At 41.1% G+C, this 24,843-nt stretch overlaps 1 protein-coding gene across 5 annotated transcripts in view; it reads right to left on the bottom strand.

Moving 5' to 3' along the window:
- The window catches only part of HECTD1 (HECT domain E3 ubiquitin protein ligase 1), a 93,662-nt gene extending 73,617 nt beyond the window's left edge, over positions 1–20,045 (bottom strand). For all 5 annotated transcript variants that reach the window (XM_029911537.1, XM_029911538.1, XM_029911535.1 and 2 more), the window contains exon 1: positions 19,785–20,045. In XM_029911537.1, coding sequence (XP_029767397.1) covers positions 19,785–19,924 — 140 coding nt within the window. In that variant the 5' untranslated portion in view covers positions 19,925–20,045. The remainder of the gene's footprint in view (positions 1–19,784) is intronic.
- Positions 20,046–24,843: the final 4,798 nt, after the last annotated feature.

The raw sequence follows: 24,843 nt of genomic DNA on the forward strand, positions 1-24,843 counted from the left end.
TAGCAGCTCAGGGCTAGTTTAAACAAAAGCTTTGCCAGCAGAGTTTGTGACAGATATGACAAGGTTCTGCAATATCCTGGACAAACCTTACTGAATTAAGTTAAACCTTATTGAATTAAGTGTATGTACTTTAGGATTCCTTTGTATTAAGACTGCAAATGTTTATGTATTATTGTGGAATACTATGTAATTTGAAGGAGGAGACATGGCTAATATAAACCCGGGGATGTTTTATGAGCATCAAAGGACTCTTTGAAACAGCATGCTAGACAAACAAACTTAAGCGCGATTCCTAGGATACACTTGGAAGGAGGGGAATACAAATTCCCCTCCTTTAGATCCATCCTTTCAAAGCTGCGCCTTGCTGAGAAACCCTTTGCCTGGCTTATTACCTATTCAATCGCTTCAAATCCTAAACTGGATAAAGAAGAGACTCTCATTCATGAGTGTGCTTGTACTGAGCTAACAGCTTTTATGAACATGGGACTACAGAAAAACTCCTGGGTGGGGTTTGAAGGACTGTTCACCAACCAGTGTCCTTGCTGGAGTTGAGGTAATCTCTGGTAAGCTTATTAGCATACTTGTAGGTTCTTTTATTGTTTTAATAGGTTTTATCTTAATGCTTTTACTTTAAGAATAAATGTGCTTGCTTTGAAAGAACTGTGTGGTGACTTAACTGTGGCAATTACATTGTTTACCAGCTTAGAGGAGACAAGTAAAGCAGGCCTGCTTAGGCAGTCTGACTATCCGGGGGAATTCACAGTGTAGGCAGGGTGCTGTGCAGTCTGAAAATACCCTGGTCAAGACGGATAGAGAGACAAATCTCCACTCAAGAAAGGTGAATGGCTGAGAAGCCGGGAGCCTAGAGAGGGTGTCCTGGCTGACCAAGGAGAAATACAGATGCAGTTGCCCTGAATTGTAACAAAGCTATACTGGCAAAGCCCCTAGTGAAGATGAAGCTTTTACAGGCCAGAGGAGTTTCTCCTTTAAAGTGACCCAATAACTTCACTTCACCTTCCGGCTGTTTTATTACCACAGCATGGTCCAAATAGTCCATAACAGAAGTCCCAAACAGTCCATTTCTCACCCCAGTCCAGTGCAGTCATTAAAACTCAAGACATCTCGTCCATTGTTGCCCCACATACCACACACAGTGCCTTTGACCACTCCCGGACTCTATCAATCCTCTCCTGTAGTTGTACCAGGACAGCCACCCCAGCTCTTCCAAATGGAATGCAACCCAACTGCGACCAGTGGGAACTCCACAGGCTCTCTGCTAGGAGCATCTTTGCCAAGGGAGCATCCCTCACTCCTCTTGGACCCCTCACAGTTCCTCTGGGTCCTGCTTTCTGGCCCTGGAGACATCAGTGGATAACGCTCCTCCACTGTTCCCTTGCCCTCAGCCCGCTCCAGCCCTTGGCTTCAGCTTAAAGATAGCAAGCAATTCCCTCTGCTACTGCTCCTCCTGCCTTCAAGCTCTCTCCAGTCCTGGCTCGGGGACGCCAGCCAGCAAACCCCTCTTGGTGATCTCCTGCCTTCAGCCTTCTCCCAGGAACCACATTCTGCTTCCTTTCAGGACTCCTCCAATCTCCTGGTCTCTGGTAGCTCTCATTTGCCCTTCCTGACTGAATCAGTGTGCTGTGACTCACTAGAACTCCACCTCACCAGGTCGTTCCCTGATCCTTTATACCCCCAAATGCTGCCCCGTTCTCCTAATTGGCCAAATGGGAGTACCTGCTCTGGCACAGGGGAGCTGGACCTACTTCACATAATGGGAAAAGCAGAAAAGCAGTTTTCATTGACAAGTGGTAAAGGGAACAGGTTCCTAAGAGTTCTCAAAGCAGGGGCACACAACCCGGCTATTAAGAATCTAGAAAGGAGGCGGACTCTCAAATTAGGGGAAAAACATGCACGAGACCCTTCAGGAACGTTAATATTGTGGGTTGGGAAAATACAGCATGGCTCTGAATATCAGTGATTTGCAGATATTGTTGCAGATGGACTCTAACCGAGTTGATGGAAAGACTGCTCTAGCCAATAGTCCAGTGCTGATAATACTGATGCTCTCAGGAGAGAAAGTTGATACTAAAGGTGCCCAAATAGAAAACTTCTTCTATTTAGCTCTGTAAGTCAATGTGGTTGAGGATTTTCATGATCTACAGTAGAATATTCTCAATTCCAGCTGAACAGCTTCTTTCAATGGATATCATCCTGCCAGCATCCAGGCTATCAAATGTAAAAAACGCTGGGTTCACGTGTAGGATATGACTGATATTCTGGGAGAAAATGTCAGGCAGAATGGGTAAAGTAATCAGCAGCTATGTTGTTAAGCTCACCAGCACCCAACACCTTAACTGCCTGAGGCCTATGCTGGGGCTACCATGATCATTTGCCCTGCACCTTGTCTCAGTTTCCTCATGAACTTCAGAATCTTAGGGATCAGCACAAACACATACATCAATCTCACTGTCCAAGAGATGAAGAAAGCATCTGTCACAGAGCCTGGGCTCGTGCCCTCCCTCACTCCCCATCTGCAGCACAAGGTTTGGCATTTCTTGTTCTGGTTGGTGGCAAACAGGTCCACTTTTGAGAATCCCCATTTGCAAAAGATGCTCTTTGTGAATGTCTTTAAGAGACCCCTCAAAGTTTTCAAAAAAGTCCCTAACAAGATGGTCTGCCAATGTATTCTGAAGACTGGAAAGGTACAGAATATACCACTCTCAAAGACGCATGGATGAGTGAGGATGATCTTGCACTGCCATCTGTTGATACAGTGCTGTCTAAACTGAAATTCTGAGGGTTCACAGTGGTATTGTTTGTCAACACTTGAATTGTTGATCGCCATAGAAGAGGCAGGAAAATCTTGCATGCCGAGTTCCAAAATGTTTATGTGCAAGCAGATTTCCTGAGAGACCACAGTCCCTAAGTTTTCAGTTGATTCAAATGAGCCCCCATCCCTGAGTGGAGGTCTGTGTTACCAACGTCTTCGTAGCTAGGAGCATGGAGAAGAAAAAACTCTGTTGCATTCCTAAAGTTATTCTGTCCACCAGTTCAATGAGGCAAGGACTTCTTGTGTTGCTGTGGCCATCATGTTCATTCAGTGCCTGCTGGGCAGGTACAATAATCTCAACTGTCCTTGCATGAATGGAAGGTGAAGTCTGGCATGCTGTGTGACATCAGTGCACACAGCCACGTATCCATGAAGTCTGAGACATGTCCTCAGTAGTATTCTTGGATGGGCATGAAGTTGATAGATGAGGTCTAATATAGTCTGAAATCTTTGCTGTGAAAGGTAGGCCTTCACTGATGTGGAGTCTAAAAGTGCTCTATCAACTATGCTCTGAGTGGAGTCAGTGTGTATTTCTCTATTTACTTTGATACCTGGGGAAGAAGAGAGTTTCAGGATTGTCTGTACAAAGTTGATCACCTATTGTGGTGATCTTCCTTCAGTTACCCAGTTGTCTAGGTATGGATATACCTGGATTCCTCGTCTCCTTAGATGAGCTGCCACTACCAACAGACAACTGGTGAAAAGTCTTGGACCTGCAGAAAGGCCAAAAGGTAGGATTCTGTGCTGGCAGTGACATTTTCCTACCAGGAATCCATGTGCCAGTGGTATGAAGATATAAAAATAGTTGTTTTGTAGGCCAAGAGCTGCAAACCAGACCATGGGATCTAATGAAGGCATTATAGAAGCTAGGGTCACTATTCTGTATCTGAAACAGCAGCTGAAGGTGTTGAGAAATAAAAATAGAGTATGGGTCTCCAAACCCCTTTCTTCTTTGGGATTAAGTAGTGGGAATAAAAACATCTGCCTCTGAACTCCAAGGACACCTCCTCCATTGCTCCTAATTGCAAAAGGGAATCTATCTCCTACTTTAACAGTCTCTCAGAAGAAGGGTCCCTAAAAAGGGACAAGGAAAGGACAGAGGAGATTGGAAGTGAATGGAATACCACTTCCTCATGATCCCCAGATAATCCCACCCCAAGAATGCTGAAAATAAAACAGACTGTTGCCAAAGGATGGAGGAGGGAGTAAAACAAAAGAGATCCTGTGGTAGTCCAAGCAGGCACCCTACATTGGCATCAAACTGGCTCACTATTTGAAGCCCCAAATTGTGAGGCTGTCAAGGAATCAACAGAGGGTTGACCCTGGTGAAATCTCTGCTTCTTCCACACTGGCATACAAGATCTTGGTGGTTGACCATAGTACTGTGTAAAGGCTGCTTCCTTTTAGGAGTTGCGACAGAACCCCAAGGAGTCAAGGGTTACCCTATAATAAAGTCTGGGGGGCTTTGTCAGTCTCACTGGTGAAGAGGGATGGGAGATCTCAAATGGGAGATCCTTGACTGTTGCCTGGACCGCTCTAGAGATGCCAGATGACTGGAATCATCATTACCTCTGATGTGATAACTGGGCACACAAACTTACCTTAATTGTGAGCTCAACTGTAAAAAGTAATGTGAACATTCCTAAGGTGTCACAATAACCTACAACAAGAAATGTTGTTGAGAAAAGGTATAAAAAGGAGACAAAGACTGAATTAGTCTAAACAAAAGAGCCTACCAATATGGTTCAAGAACCATGTTAAAATCATCCTTGGTAAAAAAAAAAACAGAGGGTGTGAAATGGGAAACTAATGAACCAAAACTGGTGTTTCGAACACTAAACCTAATTGATGGACAAAATAATGAGGGGATAGGTTATTACACTCATCACTCCCCCTTTGGGTCATTAAAGAAAGAGATTTTGGGGGGGAAATAGAGAAGAACAGATGGAGGCTACTGGAGTGAACTTCACCACCATGGTTGCCCCTGAGAGGAAGCAGCCTGGGAGCTCAGAGGAGAGTCATGGATCACCAGGGTAAAGTCCTGTGCAGATACAAAAATATGGATCCGCATCCGCAAGGATGAACCCACGATCTGATCCACTAGCCATCTTTTACCTGTGTCTGCATCTGCACATGCAGCAGCAAGCTGTCTCACAGGGGCTAGCACCGGGGGGGGGGGGGAGAACAAGTGGGGGGGGGGGCAGAGTCTTGGAGAGAAGAGGCAGCGCACGGGCGGGGACTGGTGTGAGGGGCAGCATGGGGGCGGGGTCTAGAGGAGAAGGGGCAGCGCAGAGGGGGGAAAATGCAACACATCGCATGCTGCTCCTGGGGGCTTGTGAGCGACGGCACACGGCAGCAGCAGTGAGTATTGCATCGTAGTGGGGCGCTGGGGCCCCGACTACGCCAATCCCTGTGGCCAGGGGTGGGCCCTGCTGCCCAGGAGCCGGTAGGCCAGGCCCAGGACTAGAAGCATGGCCAGTGCTGCCAGGCTGGGCCATGGTGGGGACACTGGCACTGCCCGAAGGGCCCGAGCTGCTGGACAGGAAGTGACACGGCGAGCGGATGCTGGACAGCCCAGACTCCGGCCTGCTGCCCAGTCCCAGCTACTGGCTGCCGGCCCCGAGCGCACTGCGCCTCCCAGGCCGCCCGAGCCGGATGCCGTGGGCCAGGCACCACTGGTGAGCAGAACTCTGTGTGGTTGGTATCTGCATCCGATCCTCTCTCTCTCTTCAACGCTTAGCCAGACAGTTGCCATAGCGACTGTTCGCAGTTTGGTCTGTTTCTGCTCAACCACAAAGGCTTGACGGCCTGAGAGTTCAACATCGGAGCAGACTTGGTGAACCCATGTAATAGGGGGTCTTCCTCTGGGCTGCCTCCACCCCTTGGTTGGTGGAGTTTTATCCTGGATGTTACAAGTCACCCAGAGAATGACGGTTGCTGGAACGTCTTGTGGCATCCTTACGACATTTCCAAAAAGTGTAAGGTGCCGCCTGAGAACAATGGCCCCAGTAGTCTGTAGACCCGAGCAACCATAAACATCTGCATTACAGGTGAAGTCATTCCAGTTCATGCCCAATATACGACATTGACATTTTGTGTGGAAAGCCTCCAGCTTTGTCCAGTCTGAGCGGCGTGGTGTCCATGTTTCGCAGCCGTACAACAGTATGGGAAGGATACAGCTTGAATAAATCCTGAAGTTGGTTGTCATACTAAGATTATGTTGATTCCATGTCCGCTGTAAACAGCCCATGGCAGATGCTGCGATGCCAATTCGATGGAGAACTTCCATGTGAGATTTGGAGGAGCTAGTAAGTATAGAACCCAGATAGCAAAAGCTGAAAACTGATTCGTCAGTTTCGTTGTTCAAAGAGATTGGAGTCATGGGTGGACCCTAGATTTTGCAGTTTTATCTTTGACCATGAAACATGAAGACCAGTCTTAGCTGACTCCTCCTCCATATGCTGGAGTGCCTCGTGAAACCTGTCGGGACTCTGTACTAAAAGATTCGATCCACTATTCTCAAAAATGGTCCGCAGATATGAAGCGGATATCTGTGGATTTACAGGGCTCTAAAAGGGTGCTGACAGAAATGGACAGCCACAGGCTGAGGCTTCTCCAAATATCTTCTGAGTTTGAGGAGGCCTGCATCAAATTCTCAAGCAGGAAAAGTTTCAGCCTCCTCCCTTGCTCTCTCGGTGTGCTTAGAGAAAGGCATATTCTGCGTGATTTTCAGACAGATCAGATATCATGAGAGTCCATCAGTAATGGATATGACAGCATCACATGAAAAACACGTCTTAAATCCTGGTAACTGCCTCAGCCATGATCCTAGTATCCCTGTATTGAGGTGGCGGGGAAGTTGTTTCTAGACTACTGACTAAGCTATGCTAATTTTTTTTCTATATAGACCAATGGGCAAAAGGAAACTTAACTACTCTACACTAATAGTAACAACACTAAATAGCTAAGCTAAATCGCAGTGTGCAAAAGTAGACACTGCCATGGATGCCATCTTGCAACTATGGAGGTAAGGAGGCCTGAGGGACAGTATGGCCTGCTCCACCATTTTTTGCCCTCAGGTGGGGAGGTGGAAGACTACCTAGGGTGTAGGCACAGTGAAAGCACACAGACTAGCCAAAATAATCTAATCTTGCCCGCACAAGGAAACTGATGCACCAAAAGTAGAATCTGTGTGAACACTTGAAGAAGAACAATGTTTTCATTTTATTTTCAGCTCTCTACTGAATGAATAGTAAACATGACAGTCTCATGCCGCCCGGGTGCTGGAGCACGCTGTGGCCACACCGCCTGGCCCTGCCCCCCAGAGCCACCCGGCCCACCGGAGCACACTGTGGCCGTGCCACCCGGCCCAGCCCACTGGAACATGCTGCAGCCGCGCTGCCTAGTCTGGCCTGCCGGAGCAGGCTGCGGCCGTGCTGCCCAGACTGCCGGAGCAGCTCCAGCCAGGCCAGACATCCTCCCCTGACCCTCCCCAGATAAGGTGGGAAGGGATGGGATGGGGAGAGTGGGGGGGGGGTCCCGGGCTAGGGTCATGTGGGGGTGGTCACAGGGGTTACTCCCCTGAGTCCCAGCTTCTCCCCCCCCAAAATATTTCCCCACCAGTTGCTGTCCCGGCCCGTCAGGGTAGCAGCTGGCGCGCCGGGACACTTTGTTTACTTAGGTTTACCTCCATGCCTGCGGACACTCGAGGTAAACAAACCATCTTGGCCCGCCAGAGGCTTATCCTGATGGCCCGGGAGCCAAAGTTTGCTGACCCCTGAATTATAGGGTCGGCTTATGAACGGGTTATAAAAATTTTCCATTTTTACTTATGCATCTGGGGGGGGGGGGGGTTGGCTTATAAACGAACCAGCTTATGATCGAGTATATACGAGTATACTTCCCTCTACTACTACTACAATGGCGTTCTTCATTTGAAAGACAAAAACCTTGCATCACCACAGGCCTAGCCAATGTCAAGAAAAAGCAAACTACATTCTTTCTAGTTTCTGACAAATAATAATCATTCCAGCATCAGAACTGGTTTTACCCCGATATTTTCGTTTGTGACAAAGGTTTATTGAAAGGAATCAGGAATTTCAGAGAGAAGAACATATGATTGCAGAACAAGTACATGTTTTGTTACAATATACTATGCTTCAAGTTGAGGGAGGACTCAAAGCTGGAACCAGAAAGAGAGACTGCAGAATTTCAGATGAAAGGAACAATGAAATTAAAATAGCACAATAAGTTTTTGTTTCAGTATACTGTAGTAGCTTTGCTATTTTAATTTTGTCCTTAAAGTTCAGGTAAACACAGGTCAAACAATGATTTATACTTCAAAATGATTTTTTTAAAATGTCAAGAAAATGTTTTTTAAAAATTTAATCAAAATATTTCCTTCTGGATTTTAGTTTTTAATACCTGAAATTATTTATTATAACAACTTAATAATTTAAGTACATAGGTCAGGCAATTCTTAAGTGTCTTGAGAGAGTCCTAAAAAAAAAAAAAAAACACACCCCAAGAAGACAGCTTTAGGGTGTTGAGTAGACAACAGGTTAGTGCTGCAGTTATTACTACACCTCTACCCCAATATAACGCTACCCAATATAACACGAATTCTGATATAACGCGGTAAAGCAGTGCTCCGGGGGGGGAGGCTGCGCACTCCGGAGGATCAAAGCAAGTTCGATATAACACGGTTTCACCTATAACGCGGTAAGATTTTTTGGCTCCCGAGGACAGCGTTATATCGAGGTAGAGGTGTATTTACTGTATATCTCTCATTGTGGGTGTCCACACATAACTCACTGTTTCTATAGTGGTATCAGCACTTTTGCTGCAAACTGTCTTGTGATTCTTCTGTTACCACATTCCAAAGATTTTATTGGAGCACTGGTTTATGATTAATACATTATAAGAGTCTTTGAGATCAAATTTATTCTAAATCAACATTTGTCCTTAATGCCTACTTCAATCTGTAATTGGTATTAATAGGGAAATCTTGTCTCCCTATTTAGTAGGGCAGTCTCTGTCCCCTATATTAGATAAATTGATTTTAAATCTGTCTATAATTACAATATCTATAATGTATGCTAATACTGCTATTATTTATGTCTGAGACTATCTCAGATGCCCTCATTAATAATATGGATTTATTAGAAAATAAAGATCATTGCCCCCAAACTCCATATAATATCAATTCTCTCTGTGGGAAGTTAAAGCAACCTGTAAAACATTTTCTGAAAATTAAAAAGGTTGGTAAAATGCCAAGAAAAGAAACAACTGCAACACTATAAAAAGTATAATTAGCAACCTGAATTAGCAATTTGAACATCTGAGACAAATATTAATCCTTTGAGGGACCTGAGTTGCCAACATCCTGATGTATTTGTCAGAATACGTTATGTCACATCAGGGAGAACTTCTTCTAACGGCTTATCTAAACAGGGAAATTTGCCAATATAACTATACTACTATATTTACCCCAGTATAATTCCATATGTGAATACTTATTCTGGAATAAGAGTGTTTTTTCCCGGAATATGTGAGAGTATCGACAGTAAGTTACACCAATGCAACTATAGCAGTGTAATCAAACTGGTAACTTTCCCCATGTAGACAAGCCCTTAGTCCCAAATGAAATCAGCTCAATAACTTCTGAGTAATGCAAGTTGTAAAAAAATACTAAAGTAGTAAAAATATTCACTGCTAATTATTTTCATTATTATTTACAATCTGGTAGCATCCTCTGAGACCCCATTGTGCTAAATGCTGTAAAAAACATATGTTCCTAAAATAGTTTACAGCAATTACTTCCATGAAGAAGCCATATTACCCAAAGTAAAAGTAACCACTGGATTCAGTACATATAGACACTTGTCATGTAACAGGAATATTTGGCTTCAGAGCCTTGGCCCAGGGCATATGACAAGTGGAAATAAAGTTCAGTTTCTTGCCAGTAATCATGTTACATACTTAAAATACTCAACCGCAAAGGACAACTGGAAGTGCGATATATGCATTCAGCCTCTTTTGTAAGAAAAGTTCTGCTCCACTTTAAAATAGGTTATCAAATAATGTTTAAAGTAACTCAAGATTTTCAAAACATTTCAGATACCGAACACCAACCATATGATTTGTTTAATAATTTTTATATTAAAAAAAAGTTCAAGTGACTTAAAAAAAATGAATTAGAAAACAATTTGGTAAACTACATCCACCCATAACACTAAAATTTAAATTTGGTGTCAGTGTCTTTCAAACCAGTACTTCTTAATAGGAGAGTGCACTGGAAATAGATTTTTAATGTACGGTTGTACTGCTCTAGTCTAAACTGATTTCAGAATGCAAATGTTTCTGTTTTTAAAAACTGTATAATACAATTTAAGATGCTTGTCCAGTTTTAATGATGTAACTGAAATCCCTTTAATCTAAACACCTTATTGAAACGGAAAATTATTTCAACTATTTTTATTTAATTTATAGCTGTTTAATATTAATGAATTGATTAGCATTATGTAAATAGGATAATACCATGAATATTCCTTCACTGCAACTCTCTTGTAGCTTATCATTCACTCTACAGTTCTTTTTCCCCCATAAGGAATGGGCTGTCATGCAAAACAGCGTGCCTCCATTGGACGGACCTATAACAAAACTAGTGATGGGAGAAGAGAATTATTCCTCCACGCCTTTGTTAAGCTTGAATATTGAGGTGGATATATTTATGGACTTTGGCTACATTTATGTTGTAATTTTTAATTTATGGAGTAAGTGCCCACAGCACAGGATAGTCACCTATAGATGCATTTTTTTTTAAATGTTACAAAATGGATAAATATTTCTAATACATTTTAAAAGTTAAACCGGTGTTAGTTTCCTCCTTCTTCAACAAGGCCTGATCTGTAAAACAGGAGGGTGCTACCAGCACATCAATTCTTTGATGCCTCCTTGCCTATTGCAAGGCTCTTTCCTGTGTGTGCAGGTCACTGACATGTCAACTCTTTGCTGTGCCCTGGCTTAGGACTCAAACTATAAAACTTCAGTAAATTGCTAGAACTTGTTAGTACAAATGTATTTGGGCATAAGCTTTTGTGGGATATAACCCACTTCATCAGATGCATGGAGTGGAAAATACAGTAAGCAGGTATAAATATACAGCACATGAAAAGATGGGAGTTGCCTTACCAAGTGGGGGGTCAGTGCTAACAAGGCCAATTCAGTTAGGGTGGAAGTGGCCCATTCCCAACAGTTGACAAGAAGGTGTGAGTATCAGAGGGAAAATTATTTTTTGTAGTGACCCAGCCACTCCCAGTCTTTATTCGGGCCTAATTTACAGCCAAGCCCTAAGATACAACCACATTTGCACCAATCCCTCAGACAGAGACAAATCTACAGGATCGCTATCAAGCATTCTTAAAACTACAATACCTACCTGGGGAAGTAAAGAAACAGACTGACAGAGCCAGAAGAGTACCCAGAAGTCACCTACTACAGGACAGGCCCAACAAAGAAAGTAACAGAATGCCACTAGCCATCACCTACAGCCCCCAACTAAAACCTCTCCAGCGCATCATCAAGGATCTACAACCTATCCTGAAGGACGATCCCTCACTCTCACAGACCTTGGGAGACATGCCAGTCCTCACTTACAGACAGCCCCCCAACCTGAAGCAAATACTCACCAGCAACTACACACCACACAACAGAAACACTAACCCAGGAACCAACCCCTGCAACAAACCCCGTTGCCAACTCTGTCCACATATCTGTTTAAGGGACATCATCACAGGACCCAACCACATCAGCCACACCATCAAGGGCTTGTTCACCGGCACATCTACCAATGTGATATATGCCATCACGTGCCAGCAATGCCCCTCTGCCATGTACACTGGCCAAACCGGACAGTCTCTACGCAAAAGAATAAATGGACACAAATCAGACATCAAGAACTGTAACATTCAAAAACCAGTAGGAGAGCACTTCAATCTCCCTGGACACTCAACAGACTTAAACGTCGCCATTCTTCAATAAAAAAAACTTCAGAAACAGACTTCAATGAGAAACTGCAGAACTGGAATTAATTTGCAAACTGGACACCATCAAATTAGGCCTGAATAAAGACTGAGAGTGGCTGGGTCACTAAAAAAAAAAAAAAAGATTTCCCCTCTGTTGATACTCACACCTTCTTGTCAACTGCTGGGAATGGGCCACATCCACATTGATTGAATTGGCCTTGTTAGCACTGACCCTCTCCCCCCCCCACACTTGGTAAGGCAACTCCCATCTTTTCATGTGCAGTACATTTATACCTGCTTCATGTATTTTCTACTCCATGCATCTGCTGAAGTGGGTTATATCCCACAAAAGCTTATGCCCAAATAAATTTGTTAGTCTCAAAGTTTACCAGAAGGACTCCTCGTTGTTTTTCTATTATATATTATCATCCCTCTCAACAGCAAGCTCTTTTTAATTTTTCTTTTAGATGTGGTGTAATTGCAGAAGGGTATGTCAAAGAAGTGGGTTTTGCATTTTGCTCTGAAGACATTGTTGCTCAGGGAGTCATCCTGATCTCTGAGTAGCTAAGACCCCAGGAATGAAAATCCTGCACAGATGGCACCTTTAGAGAGTTTGAAATATAAATTCTTGGAAATAACATTTAACATGAACAACTCATTAAGATGATAAAACTATCACTGAAATAAAGGATTCAGAGACTCTATACATTGTAAGAAGTGTGCACTGTCCAATATACCATTTATATTGCTGATAATCTCATTCTGTGACAGTTTTCTTTGCTGTTTTGACATATAAGGACAATCAAATTAATTTTACCTAAATCTGTGATGACATCTGACTCTATGTATCCAGATACATACTACTTTTAAGAAAGAATGACGAAACAGCTTTCTTGTTTAGAGAGTCCCAAATACAGTCAGCCCTCTAATCATTATCTACATATTCTGCAAGGGTGTTCTATAATTCTGGCATTTTTTTTTAAATCAAATAACATTGCAAAGAAAACATATTATTATACATTTGTGGTAGTCCTAAGAAGGGGATAGGAGTTAAAATACCTAACAAAACAACAAAAACAGCATCAGGCTAAATGTGGGTGTACCACCTTGTATCTCAACATAAATCAACAAAATTCAGTCTTTTAGAATAGTCTGGACAATGAACAAACTGAAAAGTCAATTTATCAACCAACATCGTCAAATTTTGAGATTAAACGATTAATCTGTAACAGATTACTCTATTTCAGCATTTTAAATTCATTGCATTGTCATGGAGCAGAAATTTTAAACCTGCCCTCACAAATCCTGTTCCACCCTAGGTAGGAGGATCCCACCCTGTAGCTACCAGTTGGAATCATAACTGAATAAGAGCCTCAAATTCCACCTGTTCTCAGCACTCTGTCCAATTATCAGCCATATAGGAAACAACACACCCTGCAGCTATTCCAGCAGGTGCTCTCCCAGCGCTCTAAAAAACCCACCTCCACAAGGGGCGTGGCTCCCAGCGTTGGTGCCCTGTCTACACTGGCGCTTTACAGTGCTGAAACTTGCTGCGCTCAGGGGTGTGTTTTTTCACACCCCTGAGTGAGAAAGTTACAGAGCGGTAAATTGCCAATGTAGACAAGCCCTAAGGCTAAAAATAAAGTGAACACAATGCATCAGCTGCTAACACAATCACTCATTAGCATAGAAACAGTCTAGTACCACCTGATTAAATTCATGTTTGCAATGTTATTTTCACAACCATAACAGCCCAAACAAGTCACTTAACTTCTTTGTCCAATTCCCCATCTATAAAATGGGGATATTATTTCTCATCTTCTTCAGTGTTATGCACATTAATTAGCTTTGCATAGTGCTCTGGAAATTGTAATATTCATAGATTAGTAGTGTTTAAAGCCAGAAGACATCATTTAATCATCAAATCTGACCTCCAGTACATCACAGACCATCACATTTCACTCAGTTATTCCTGTATTGAGCCTGATCATTTGTGTTTAACCAAGCATGTCTTCCATAAAGACATCCAATTATTGATTTGAAGACATCAGGAAATGGAGACTCCACCATTTCCCTCAATAATTTGTTCCAGTGATTAATCATCCTCACTGTTAAACATTTGTGCCTGATTTCTATTTTGAATTTGTCGGTTTTATCTTCCAGTCATAGTTATGCCTTTTAATACCAGACATTTTCTCCCCACGAAGGTATGTATGCACTGTAATCCAGTAGCCTCTCAATCTTCTTTTTGATATACTGAATGGACTCTCTAAGCCTCTCACGGTAAGGCATTCTCTCCAACCATTACATCATTCTGTGGCTCTTTTCCGCACGTTCTCCAATTTTTCAAAATCCTTTTTTTTTTTTTTTTTTTTAATTTGGACACCATACCTGGATGCAGAATTCCAGTATCTATCTTACCAATGCCATACACAGAGGCTAAAATCACCTCCTTACTCCTACTCTCCTGTTCATACATCCCAACAACCACAGTAGCCTGTTATACCACAGCATCATACTGGGAGTTCACGTTCAGTTGCTTGTCCACTATGAACCCTAAATCAGTGGTAGGCAACCTGCGGCCTGTGGGCCGCATGTGGCCCATCAGGGTAATCTGATTGTGGGCTGCAAGACATTTTGCTGATGTTGACCGAACGCCCGTGGGCCGCAGGTTGCCCACCACTGCCCTAAATGCTTTTCAAAATCACTGTTTTGCAAAGTACAGTCTTTCCATCCTTTAGGTATGGCCTGCATTTCTTGTTCCTAAGTATATAACTTTGCATTTGGCTGTAGTAAAATGTATTTTGTTTGAATGGCTCTGTATGACTGCCCTGTCCTCATCAGTATTCACCACTATACCAATCTTTGTGTTGTCCACAATTTAATTAGCAGTGTTCTCTAAGTGTTTTTTATAGTAAAGTTTGAGGGCTTCGACAATTGACATATTTACCAATTCTCTGAGAGGTGGAGTACTTACACCAACAGGAGAAGCTCTCCTGTCAGTGTAGGCAGCATCTTCACTATGCACCTACAGTGGCACTGTAAGTCTAGACAAGCCCTTAGTAATTAAAGCACAGAAAAGGTTTACTTAGTGACAGTTAAGGTCACAACACACATCCAACTCAAAACCTTAAAAGCAGGGAAATAAAAATCCTGCATTTATTGCCACTCTCACATTACCTACCACACTGCTGATAACCCAATCCAATAATCTATAAGGATTTCACTTACATCTACAACAGATATCAAAAAGCAATACCTATACCTACCCCTACTTAATCAAATTTGCACACTAGCATAAAACCTTAACAGTGACCTGAGACTATCATCAAATGAGTATATTTGGCTGTCACATAATCTATATGTTCGGAAAGGTATTTTACCTTAACACTGCTGAAGTTACTGTAAATGATGGTATAAAGCACCAAAAATTATACTAGTTCTTACATTACAGATCTGTTATGGTATGTAGTCTCACTGTGTGAATTAAAAAGTTTTAAAAAGCAAATTTACAAAAAAAACTGTCACAAGCAACTACAACAGCCCCTCTCATGAGTCAACAGGAGGCTCCCAGCTCAGAGCCCTACCTCTGGAGCTACAGGAGTAACTGCTAGACTATGTTTAGCTCAGTCAACAGAGAAGGACTAGACATGTTTTCCTTGGTGGTTACACAATTTTTGGCTAGACAACAGCAGCACATTGGACATTAGGAATCCCAGGTTATACCCCTGATTCTGGGGCCTCGTCTTTCCTAGGGGGAAAAAGGTTTGTTCTCACTTCATATGTTAGCTAACATATAATAACTAACATGAGGTAAAATCCTAGTTAAAACTACAAACTCTTGTTTTGACAGGTAAGGTCAGGCTCCCCCCACAGTCTTTACTTCAACCTGTGTAACTTGTGTCAAGACTACAAACTGTCTTATCTGCACTCGGATCTTACTATGTTACCATGTGTCAGCTAAGATGAGGTAAGAACATTCTTTTCCCTCCAGTGAAGATGCATCTAGGGGAAAAGTGTGTGGTTCTTTGGTTACAGATAGGATAACCAAAGAATAGTTACATTTGGAAGGATTAGATTTTTAATAGATAAATTTTGATTATATGTACACACACAAACTGACAAAAAATACTTATAATAATCTAAATTTACAGATACACAAAGTAAGAAAAATGCTGCTTGAAAATTTATTAGAGTTTGATTTAAGGATATTTACTTTGTATATTTTGACATGTGATGTTGACCGACCATAATTTCATGTAACTGTGAAAACTGAAATTGATAAAAATAAAAAAAGCTTTACAATAAATATCGCTATTATATATTGAAATTATAAAAAAAAATAAAAATCACATTTTCCCATGCCTAAACATAATAAATCTGAAAGACAATGTAGTTGATTAGAGCTGACTGGAGCTGCCATGTTAGAAATTTAGCTTCTATTCCTGCAGTGCCTTTCTGTAAACGCTCTTTAAAAAAAAAAAAAAAAAAAAAAAAAAAAAAACTCATTTGTAAAATGGAGTGGCAACCTATACCTAACTACCTTATAGGATTGGGATTTGAAGCCTTTGTCAATAATAAGGATGTGCGATGCATGGAAATATAAACACAATCATAAGAGGTTACATTTCAACTCTTGGTCTTCTCTTTCCCAGTTCAGGGAATGTTCCCTTAGGCTACAGAGGTATTTGACTAGCTTTAACAATTATATTCCTCAAATTCAGCTGTCTGAAACTGAACTATGTTTCTACTCAATCATATTGCACCAAGTTTTAGCAACTTGAGCTACTGGTGTTTTTGTTCCTGGTTGAAATTCTAGCCATTCTAGCTGCTGAGTGACTAACAGTCAGTCTCTCTCTGAATCATTGTCACTAGAAGATGAACGAAATAGTGACTCATTAACATTAGTGTTACTAACCACTGAAGAATATTTCATTATCTGTAAAATGCCAATATCTTGGGTTACACAGCCATTAAAACTTTAACTACTTGGCACCATAATTTGTCATTAGCTTTACACCCTGGAATCTGCTCCAATAAAGCTCAGATTCCACCTATATCATGATACTGAGCAAGCATTTTTGTATGCTTGTTCCCCATCTTTCTGACTTGGTCATAACTTTCTCTAAATTCAGAGACTGATTTCACTGTCGTGTTCAAAGGCGTGCTCAGCATCAGCAATTCACACTGTTAATCTCCCACTAATTTTAGTACACACTTTGTATCCCAAAAATATACAAGATTTGATCTCATTCAACTCTCAATTTAGTGAAGGAAGAATTTTTCAAAGCAATCCTTTCCAATCAAAGCCACTCTTTACTGGTTCTTGAAATAAACTATCAAATTTCTTCACAGATCAAAGGTCGTAAAAGCATAACATCTGCTTTGGCATCTCACAGATTTGCCATACCACAAACAACCATGCTTTTAAGTTTGCAGAGACATTTTTCTGGAGGTCAGAGAGCTGTCTACATTACAAATTGGGCCATGCCCTGAAACTATTTTCAAGATTAATTACTGAAAATTATGTTTTGTAACACACATGTGCCACACAGTGATCCCCTATTTAGACAAGGCATCATTTCTTTTAAAATATTATTGAAAAGCAACTCAATAAGTATTTTCAAGAACTATTAGTTATGCTATCAACATGTGGACAGGCTGGCCAGCACTGACCTATAAATTGCAACCAATTTCAAGACACAATCCATTTTGTAAACAGAGGCTCATAAAGGAACAAAATCAACTTGAAATCTAGTCTATTAAAAAATAATAATAATTAAAGTAGTTTAATTGACACTTCAGTCTCTCTCCCTCTCCTGAAACTCAAGTATCTCATTTTAGGAACCATAAATCATAACGGTTTAAAAAAAAAACACAACATTATAACAACAGCACAGTGTTCATCAGATATGCTTTTACAAAGAGGAACACAAAATATACAGGAACCAAAAGCTTTGTATTAGAAGTTGAATTATTTAATTAAAGACAAAAATCTGCTATAAATAAAATAAGTAACACCCCACAAGCTTTACGTTTCACAAGTTTATATTTCAGACCTATTTTTGAATAAACATAGACATGAACATCTTTCTATAAAAGCTTGTGATTACATTTCAACTTTTGTTCAATGCAGTATGAATTTAAGTGAACAACCCAACTAAAATATACACTAGAACAGTTATTTTTCAACTGTTTGCTCAAACCTATGTCAATGAAGCCAAGTTAAGACGCCAGTAAATTAGTGTTTCTCAGCCTGAGGTGGCAGAACCCATGCCCAAGTAGGGATTGACAGTCAGAGGAAAGGAGCAGTAAATGCACGTCTCGGTGACAAATATCCATTCTTAATTATATCTATAGATTGTAAACTCTTCAGGGCACAGACTCATTTTTAATCACTAAAGTATTCTGTAAAAACACAGTAATGAATACATTTTTATATCAATTTCTGATTTTCAAGTCACCATGGAATATAGACTCCTTAAAAGCCATACAACCCTCCATGACTGCTCCTACTACAGGAGCTGCTCACACATATAGGGCTGCAAAATCCAGAAGGTCCCTGCCATGCATACAAAAATGTTCCCTTGGCACTCCGTTCAGACACAACTGCATATACTTCTACCCAAGAGATCCACTAGGGCAAAGGTTCTCAACCTTTTTCTTTCTGAGACACCCCCGCCACCCCCATGTGCTATAAAAACTCCATGGCCCACCTGTGCCACAACAACTGGTTTTCTACTTATAAAAGCCAGGGCTGGCATTAGGGGGTAGCAAGCAGGGCAACTGCCTGGGGCCCCACACCACAGGGGCCCCTGCAAAACTAAATTGCTCAGGCTTTGGCTTTAGCCCCGGATGGCAGGGCTCAGGGCCCCAGGCTTTAGCCCCATGCAGTGAGGCTTTGGCTGTCTGTCCTGAGCCTCAGGAAGTCTAACACTGGCCCTATTTGGAGGACCCCCGAAACCTGCTTGCGGCCCCCCAGGGGGCCCCAGACCCCTGGTTGAGAACCACTGCACTAGGGAACCCTCTAGCAACCCCAAGGTCTTCTTCTAGTGATTAGACGGAAAAGAGGAGGAAGAAAATGGGGGGGCTGGAGGGGGAGCAGAGGTGGAGGAGCAGAAAAGAAAATCAGAAATTGTACTAATATATGACAGAGAGACAAGGAAACCCGAGGAGCAATGACAGACAAGAGGATGGACTATCCACCAAAACACAGCAAAGAGGGCTCCAACAAAAAGGAGAATGGAAACCACTGCATTAGGTACTAATAAGTTTTAAAGGATCAAATTCTGTTCATGCCTTTGTATCGAAATCCATCCTTTCTAGACCCACTATTTAGCAATTACAGAAACTAATATATTTGATGTACATTACTATGGATCATCAACGATCAAATATTAAGTGCCAGCATTAATTATGTTAATGATTTTTTTTAGCTTGCAGAGTTGAAAATAAGAGCTACTGTATATCACATGAGGAAAACTTAAAAATCTCAGAGTGGGCATTTTAATATAAAACAGAATAGTTCAAATTTTAGTGTAAAAAGGCTATTTTCTATTATTTAAAAAAACAGATAATGTAATGCTCTCTAATAGGGGTAAACAAGAATATAGTTTTTCAACACCAAACAAGCTTAAAAAAAAAAAAGTGTACAAATTAGTATTTCTTGTCCACTGCACAGTTGCCATACTTTTCATTCACTGCAAAATGAGTAAGTACTCAAAATACTCTGGAAGTGAGCATTGCGTGGGCACAGCAATAGAAATTTTTTTCTGTAATAACATTTTCAAGACTGCGGAAGCTTCTAGTTCTGCATGTCAAACTTTATATATACCTACTTAGTAAGGAAAAGTTGTTAAATAACACTGCCAGAGCCTGAAAATGGAGGACACAAAGCCCCTGCAAATGAAGAACAGAAATGTACTTACGTTTCAAAACAACGATCCACATTGTCTGACATCAAAAGCAGCATGCATAACTGTTCCAAAGCTATTAGTTGCATATCCCTTTCATCCCCCTGCCCCATCTGTAGCCATTCAAGCAACGTGTCTGGGTCCACATCTGCCATGGTTTTAAAAAGCCGCCTTGGCTTGAATTAAAAAGTACCAAAAAATCCTTAAAGTGTTCAAGCCAGGATAGCCTGAGTACAGTGGAACTTTCCCTCCAGTCAGACTCGGATTTTTGCAGTCGTCACCTGGAAAGAAGAAACAACTCATCAGGATCTGTCTTATTAACCTTTTCCATTTGTTCCTCCTGTAACATGTTTTCAGCCATCTATTGGATCTTTAATTTCTTTATCATTTAAGATCTCACAACAGATTATGACAAGGTGTTTGTTTTTTTTAAACCTACCTGAGTGTAACCTAATTAGGTTGCTCTACTTAACTTAAAACAAGAGCCTTCTTTCCCAGGCACAGGCAAGCAAGCTTTAGATTCTACTACTATTTTTAGTGAAAACTCACAGCTAAAAGCTTGGAGGGGAACAATTTTTCAGACCTTAACTTACATTTTCTTATAAGCTTATTTTTCAGATACATATTTTCTGAAGAATAACTCAGTTGATGTCACCTTTCAAAAAACAGATACAACTTCCCCAATGCTAAAGCATCTCTTTGCTCAAATATTTTTTTATAAGAAATTTCAAGAGATTTTACAGGTATGTACCCATTCAGACAGGCATTAAATGAAATTTACTGAGACAGATCTGCAACTTAAGACTCAGAAGGAAACCTTTATAGAGTTTTTATGAATATGAAGACCTCCAGGGATCAGAGCACATGGAAAATATGAGGATAATGTACAAAAGCCTGAGGGAGAGAACATAAGAGATGAACATCAGGAAGAGACAGGTAGGTCTATGTAACTGGGGCCTCCATACAAAGAAGAATTGATAGGCCAGATACAGAGAACAGAAGTGTGTGCTGTCTGCCTGGACACAAAAACTGTCTGCCATTTGCATCCCAAATACCTGGGGAAAAACTTGTACAGAAAGGCTCCAGAACCAAATGAATGAATAATCACCTCGAGAAGATTATCAGGAGTAAACAGAAAGCCTATAGGGAACGGAAAAATGACTGATCAGCAAAGAAAGCTACATCTTGGAAGTTAGAAAATGTAGGAATAACACGAGAATTGCTAAAAGTCAAGATGAATTTGCTCTTGCCAAGGAAATTTAAAAAGTATTTTTAGTTTTATATATATATAAAAAAACCTAAAAATACTATATATATATATAAAAAGAAAATAAGGAAGGATGAGGTTGGGCCACTATGCAGTGTGGATGGGAAAAAGATTAATGATAATCTAGGAACGGCCCAAAAACTAAACGAATACTTTGCCTCGGTTTACAATAAGGATGATAATTTGGAACATGAGCATGAAGGCAGGATGGCTGACTGAAATGGAAATCGCCACAAATGAGGTGGAAGAAAAACTTCAAGAACTTAATATGCTCAGATCAGGGAGACCAGATAACATGTATCCCAGAATACTGAAAGAACTAGCACATGAGATTACTAGTCCAGTATCAACAATTTTTAATAAAAATCTATTCTTTGTGGTACCGTACAACTGGAGAATAGCTAACATCTGACCTATATTTAAGAAAGGGAAAAAAAGCGATCAAGATAACTATATACCATTAGTCTGACCTCAGGGAAGATGGGGATTAGTACTAGAATTGTAAAGTGGTTAAGGAACTGGTTAAAGGGGAGAAGGCAAAAGGTTCTGCTAAAAGGTGAACTATCAGACCAGAGGGAGGTTGCTAGTGGAGTTCCTCAAGTCCTTTGGACCAATGTTATTTAATATTTTTTATTAATGACCTTGGTACAAAAAGTATGTGTGCGCTACTAAAATATGCTGATGATACAAAGTTGGGAGTGATACACAGGAGGACTGGAATATTATATGAAGATTTAGATGACCTTGAAGACTGGACTAACAGAAATGGGATCAAATTCAATAGTACAATGTGTAAGATCATGCACTTAGGGTCTAATTAAAATTTCTGCTATAAGATGGGGGGGCTCATCAGTTGGAAGTGTCAAAGAAGAGAGATGGGACTACTGGTTGATCACAGGATAACTGTGAACCACCAATGTGATGCAACTACAAAAAAGGCAAATGTGATCATAGGATGCATCAGGCAAGGCATTTCCAGTACAGATAGAGAAGTATTATTGCCACTGTACAATGATAAAACCACATTTGAAATACCTTGTACAATTTCGGTCAAACATGTTCAAGAAAGAGTAATTTAAACTGAAACAGGTGCAGAGAAGAGCTATTGGGAAGATGAAGGGAATGGAGGGCCTATTTTATAAGAGAAGGCTGGAAGAGTGTGGCTTGTGAAGGGTGATAGGAAATATGATTGCTCTGTATAAATACTTCAGGACGGTAAATACTACAGAGAGTGGAGAGTTATTTATGCTAAAGGACAATGAAGAGACAAGAACAAAGGAGTATAAACTAGCTATGAAAAAATGCAGGCTGGCGATTAGAAGGTTTCTATACATCAGAGGGGTGAGGCTTTGGAAGAGCCTCCCAAATAGGATTTCTGGGGGCAAACAACTTAATTGGTTTTAAGAGAGAGCCGGACAAATTTATGAGTGCAGTTGTGCAGCGGGTTTACTTGTGATGGAGTGGGGGCCCAGGTCAGCAGTCCTGGGGGTCCCTTCATTTTATGTCTTGTGTTCCTGTAACCTCATGCTGCAGCAGTCAAGAAGGGATTCCCCACCCGACAGCATATTCTGCACTTTTTTTTTTTTTTTTTTAATTTGGTTGTCTCCTTTCTCTGAAGCAGCAGAGATGGCCACAACTGGAGATGGGACACTGGACAGGGTGGGCTGGTGCTATGAGGTAGCACCAAACAATCTCTCAGGTGTTTAGCAGGTTGGTTATTGCTCACATGCTCAGGGTCTAACTCATCGCCATATGTGGGGGTCGGAAAGGAACTTCCCCCCAGGTCTGACTGGCAGCAACCTTGTGGAGGTTTTGCCTTCCCTTGCAGTGTGGGGTTTACATAATTTGCTGGGGATCATCTAGAAATCTCTCACTTAGTGGCAGGGACCTCAGGCATTGGTGCACCTGAGTCCCTCCTATTCTCTGCCTGTGGCATGTAATAGTCTAGTCCAGGGGTTCTCAAACTTCATTGCACCGTGACCAACTTCTGACAACAAAAATTACTACACGACCCCAGAAGGGGGGACCGAAGCGTGAGCCCCACCATCCCAGCCAGAGGGGCCAAACTAGCCCTGGTGACCCCATTAAAATGGGGTTGCGACCCACTCTGGGGTTCCAACCCACAGTTTGAGAACCACTGGTCTAGTCATATTTTGGCCTTATTTCAGTTATTGGGTTTAGGGTGTGAGTGTTGGATGGTGTTGGTGGCCTCTGATATACTGGAGGTCAGACAAAATCAGTGACTCTCAACCTTTCCAAACTACTGTATCACTTTCAGGAGGCTGATTTGTCTTGCATACCCCCAAGTTTCACCTCACTGATAAACTACTTGCTTACAAAATCAGACATAAATATACAAATGTCACAGCACACTATTATTGAATAATTGCTTACTTTCTCACATTTACCATATTATTATAAAATAAATCAATTTGTATATAACTACACCTCTACCTCGATATAACGCTGTCCTCGGGAGCCAAAAAATCTTACCACGTTATAGGTGAAACCACGTTGAACTTGCTTTGATCCACCGGAGTGCGCAGCCCTGCCCCCCCGGAGCAGTGCTTTACCGCGTTATATCCAAATTCGTGTTATATCGGGTCACATTATATCGGGGCAGAGGTGTATTGTACTTACATTTCAGTATATAGTATCTACAGCAGTATAAACAAATTGTCTGCATGAAATTTTAGTTTGTACTGACTTCGCTAGTGCTTTTTATGTAGCCTGTTGTAAAAGTAGGCAAATATCTAGATGAGCTGATGTACCCCTTATGACCTCTGCATACCCTCCAGGGTACACGTACCCCTGGTTGAGAATCACTGGACTAGATGATCTAGTGATCCCTTCTGGCCTTTAACTCTATTTGATTATAGATAATTAAAATTTCTAACATAATGGATAAGAAGTAGAATACGATTGTAAATGAAGAGAATGGGAAAAGAGAAAATAATATTTCTAAAACATTTGCATTTTAAATGTTTTGGAGTTTTTTTCAAGTGAATTATTCAACCTTTACAAATGTATATTAAAAAATTCAGAGTTTCAGATGTACATATATGGTAAATAGCATTTTTTGTTGGTCTAGTAAGACACAGCACATGCAAGCTCAGGATCAAGAAGGCCCCTTTATCAGTATCTTAAGAGATGTTTTTGACCTACAGTATATGCTTATGTACCACCTTGCACTAGATCAACAAGAAGTCACATCTACTTTATACACTTTGTCCTTGAAGATCAACACAACTATAAATATCATTTGCATACCTAAGCTGCAACAAAGGCTTTGAACCAACCTACCCATATGAAACTTGCCATAAAACCTAAAACATAGCTATTAAAATCCCTATTTTGCAAAAATGAAATTACATTATTAAACTTGGTGGCAAAAGTGAAATGCTGAAAAAGTATACCCCTGTACACTCTCTAGAATCTGGGGGGTGGGGAGGGGAGCCACAAATAAGGGTTTAAACTTCCACAGGACAAGGTCTGATTTCTTGGTTTACTCATGATCAGTTAGTGGTTAAACGATAACCTCATCGAGGGCATGGAAGAAGGAACTCACAAAAGGAATTCAAAAAGAATATACTGTTTCCTAGTACAGAGACAGATGTACACTGAATCAGCAATACTACTTCCTGCAGGCTTAAAACCCAAAGATGTAACAAAGGCTTGAGACAAAAACAAAAACAGTTTTTTGTAATTTAGGATTCTGATGAAAGAACAAATGTTAAATAATCAAAATGATTGCTCATTAAATTTGTTTTACTTCTATTATCTCAGTCTCTTTAGACTGGATACTTC

The sequence above is a fragment of the Terrapene carolina genome, unplaced genomic scaffold (genome assembly GCF_002925995.2).
Source record: "Terrapene carolina triunguis isolate 2854851 unplaced genomic scaffold, T_m_triunguis-2.0 Scaffold96, whole genome shotgun sequence".
Classification (NCBI taxonomy): Eukaryota; Metazoa; Chordata; order Testudines; family Emydidae; genus Terrapene; species Terrapene triunguis.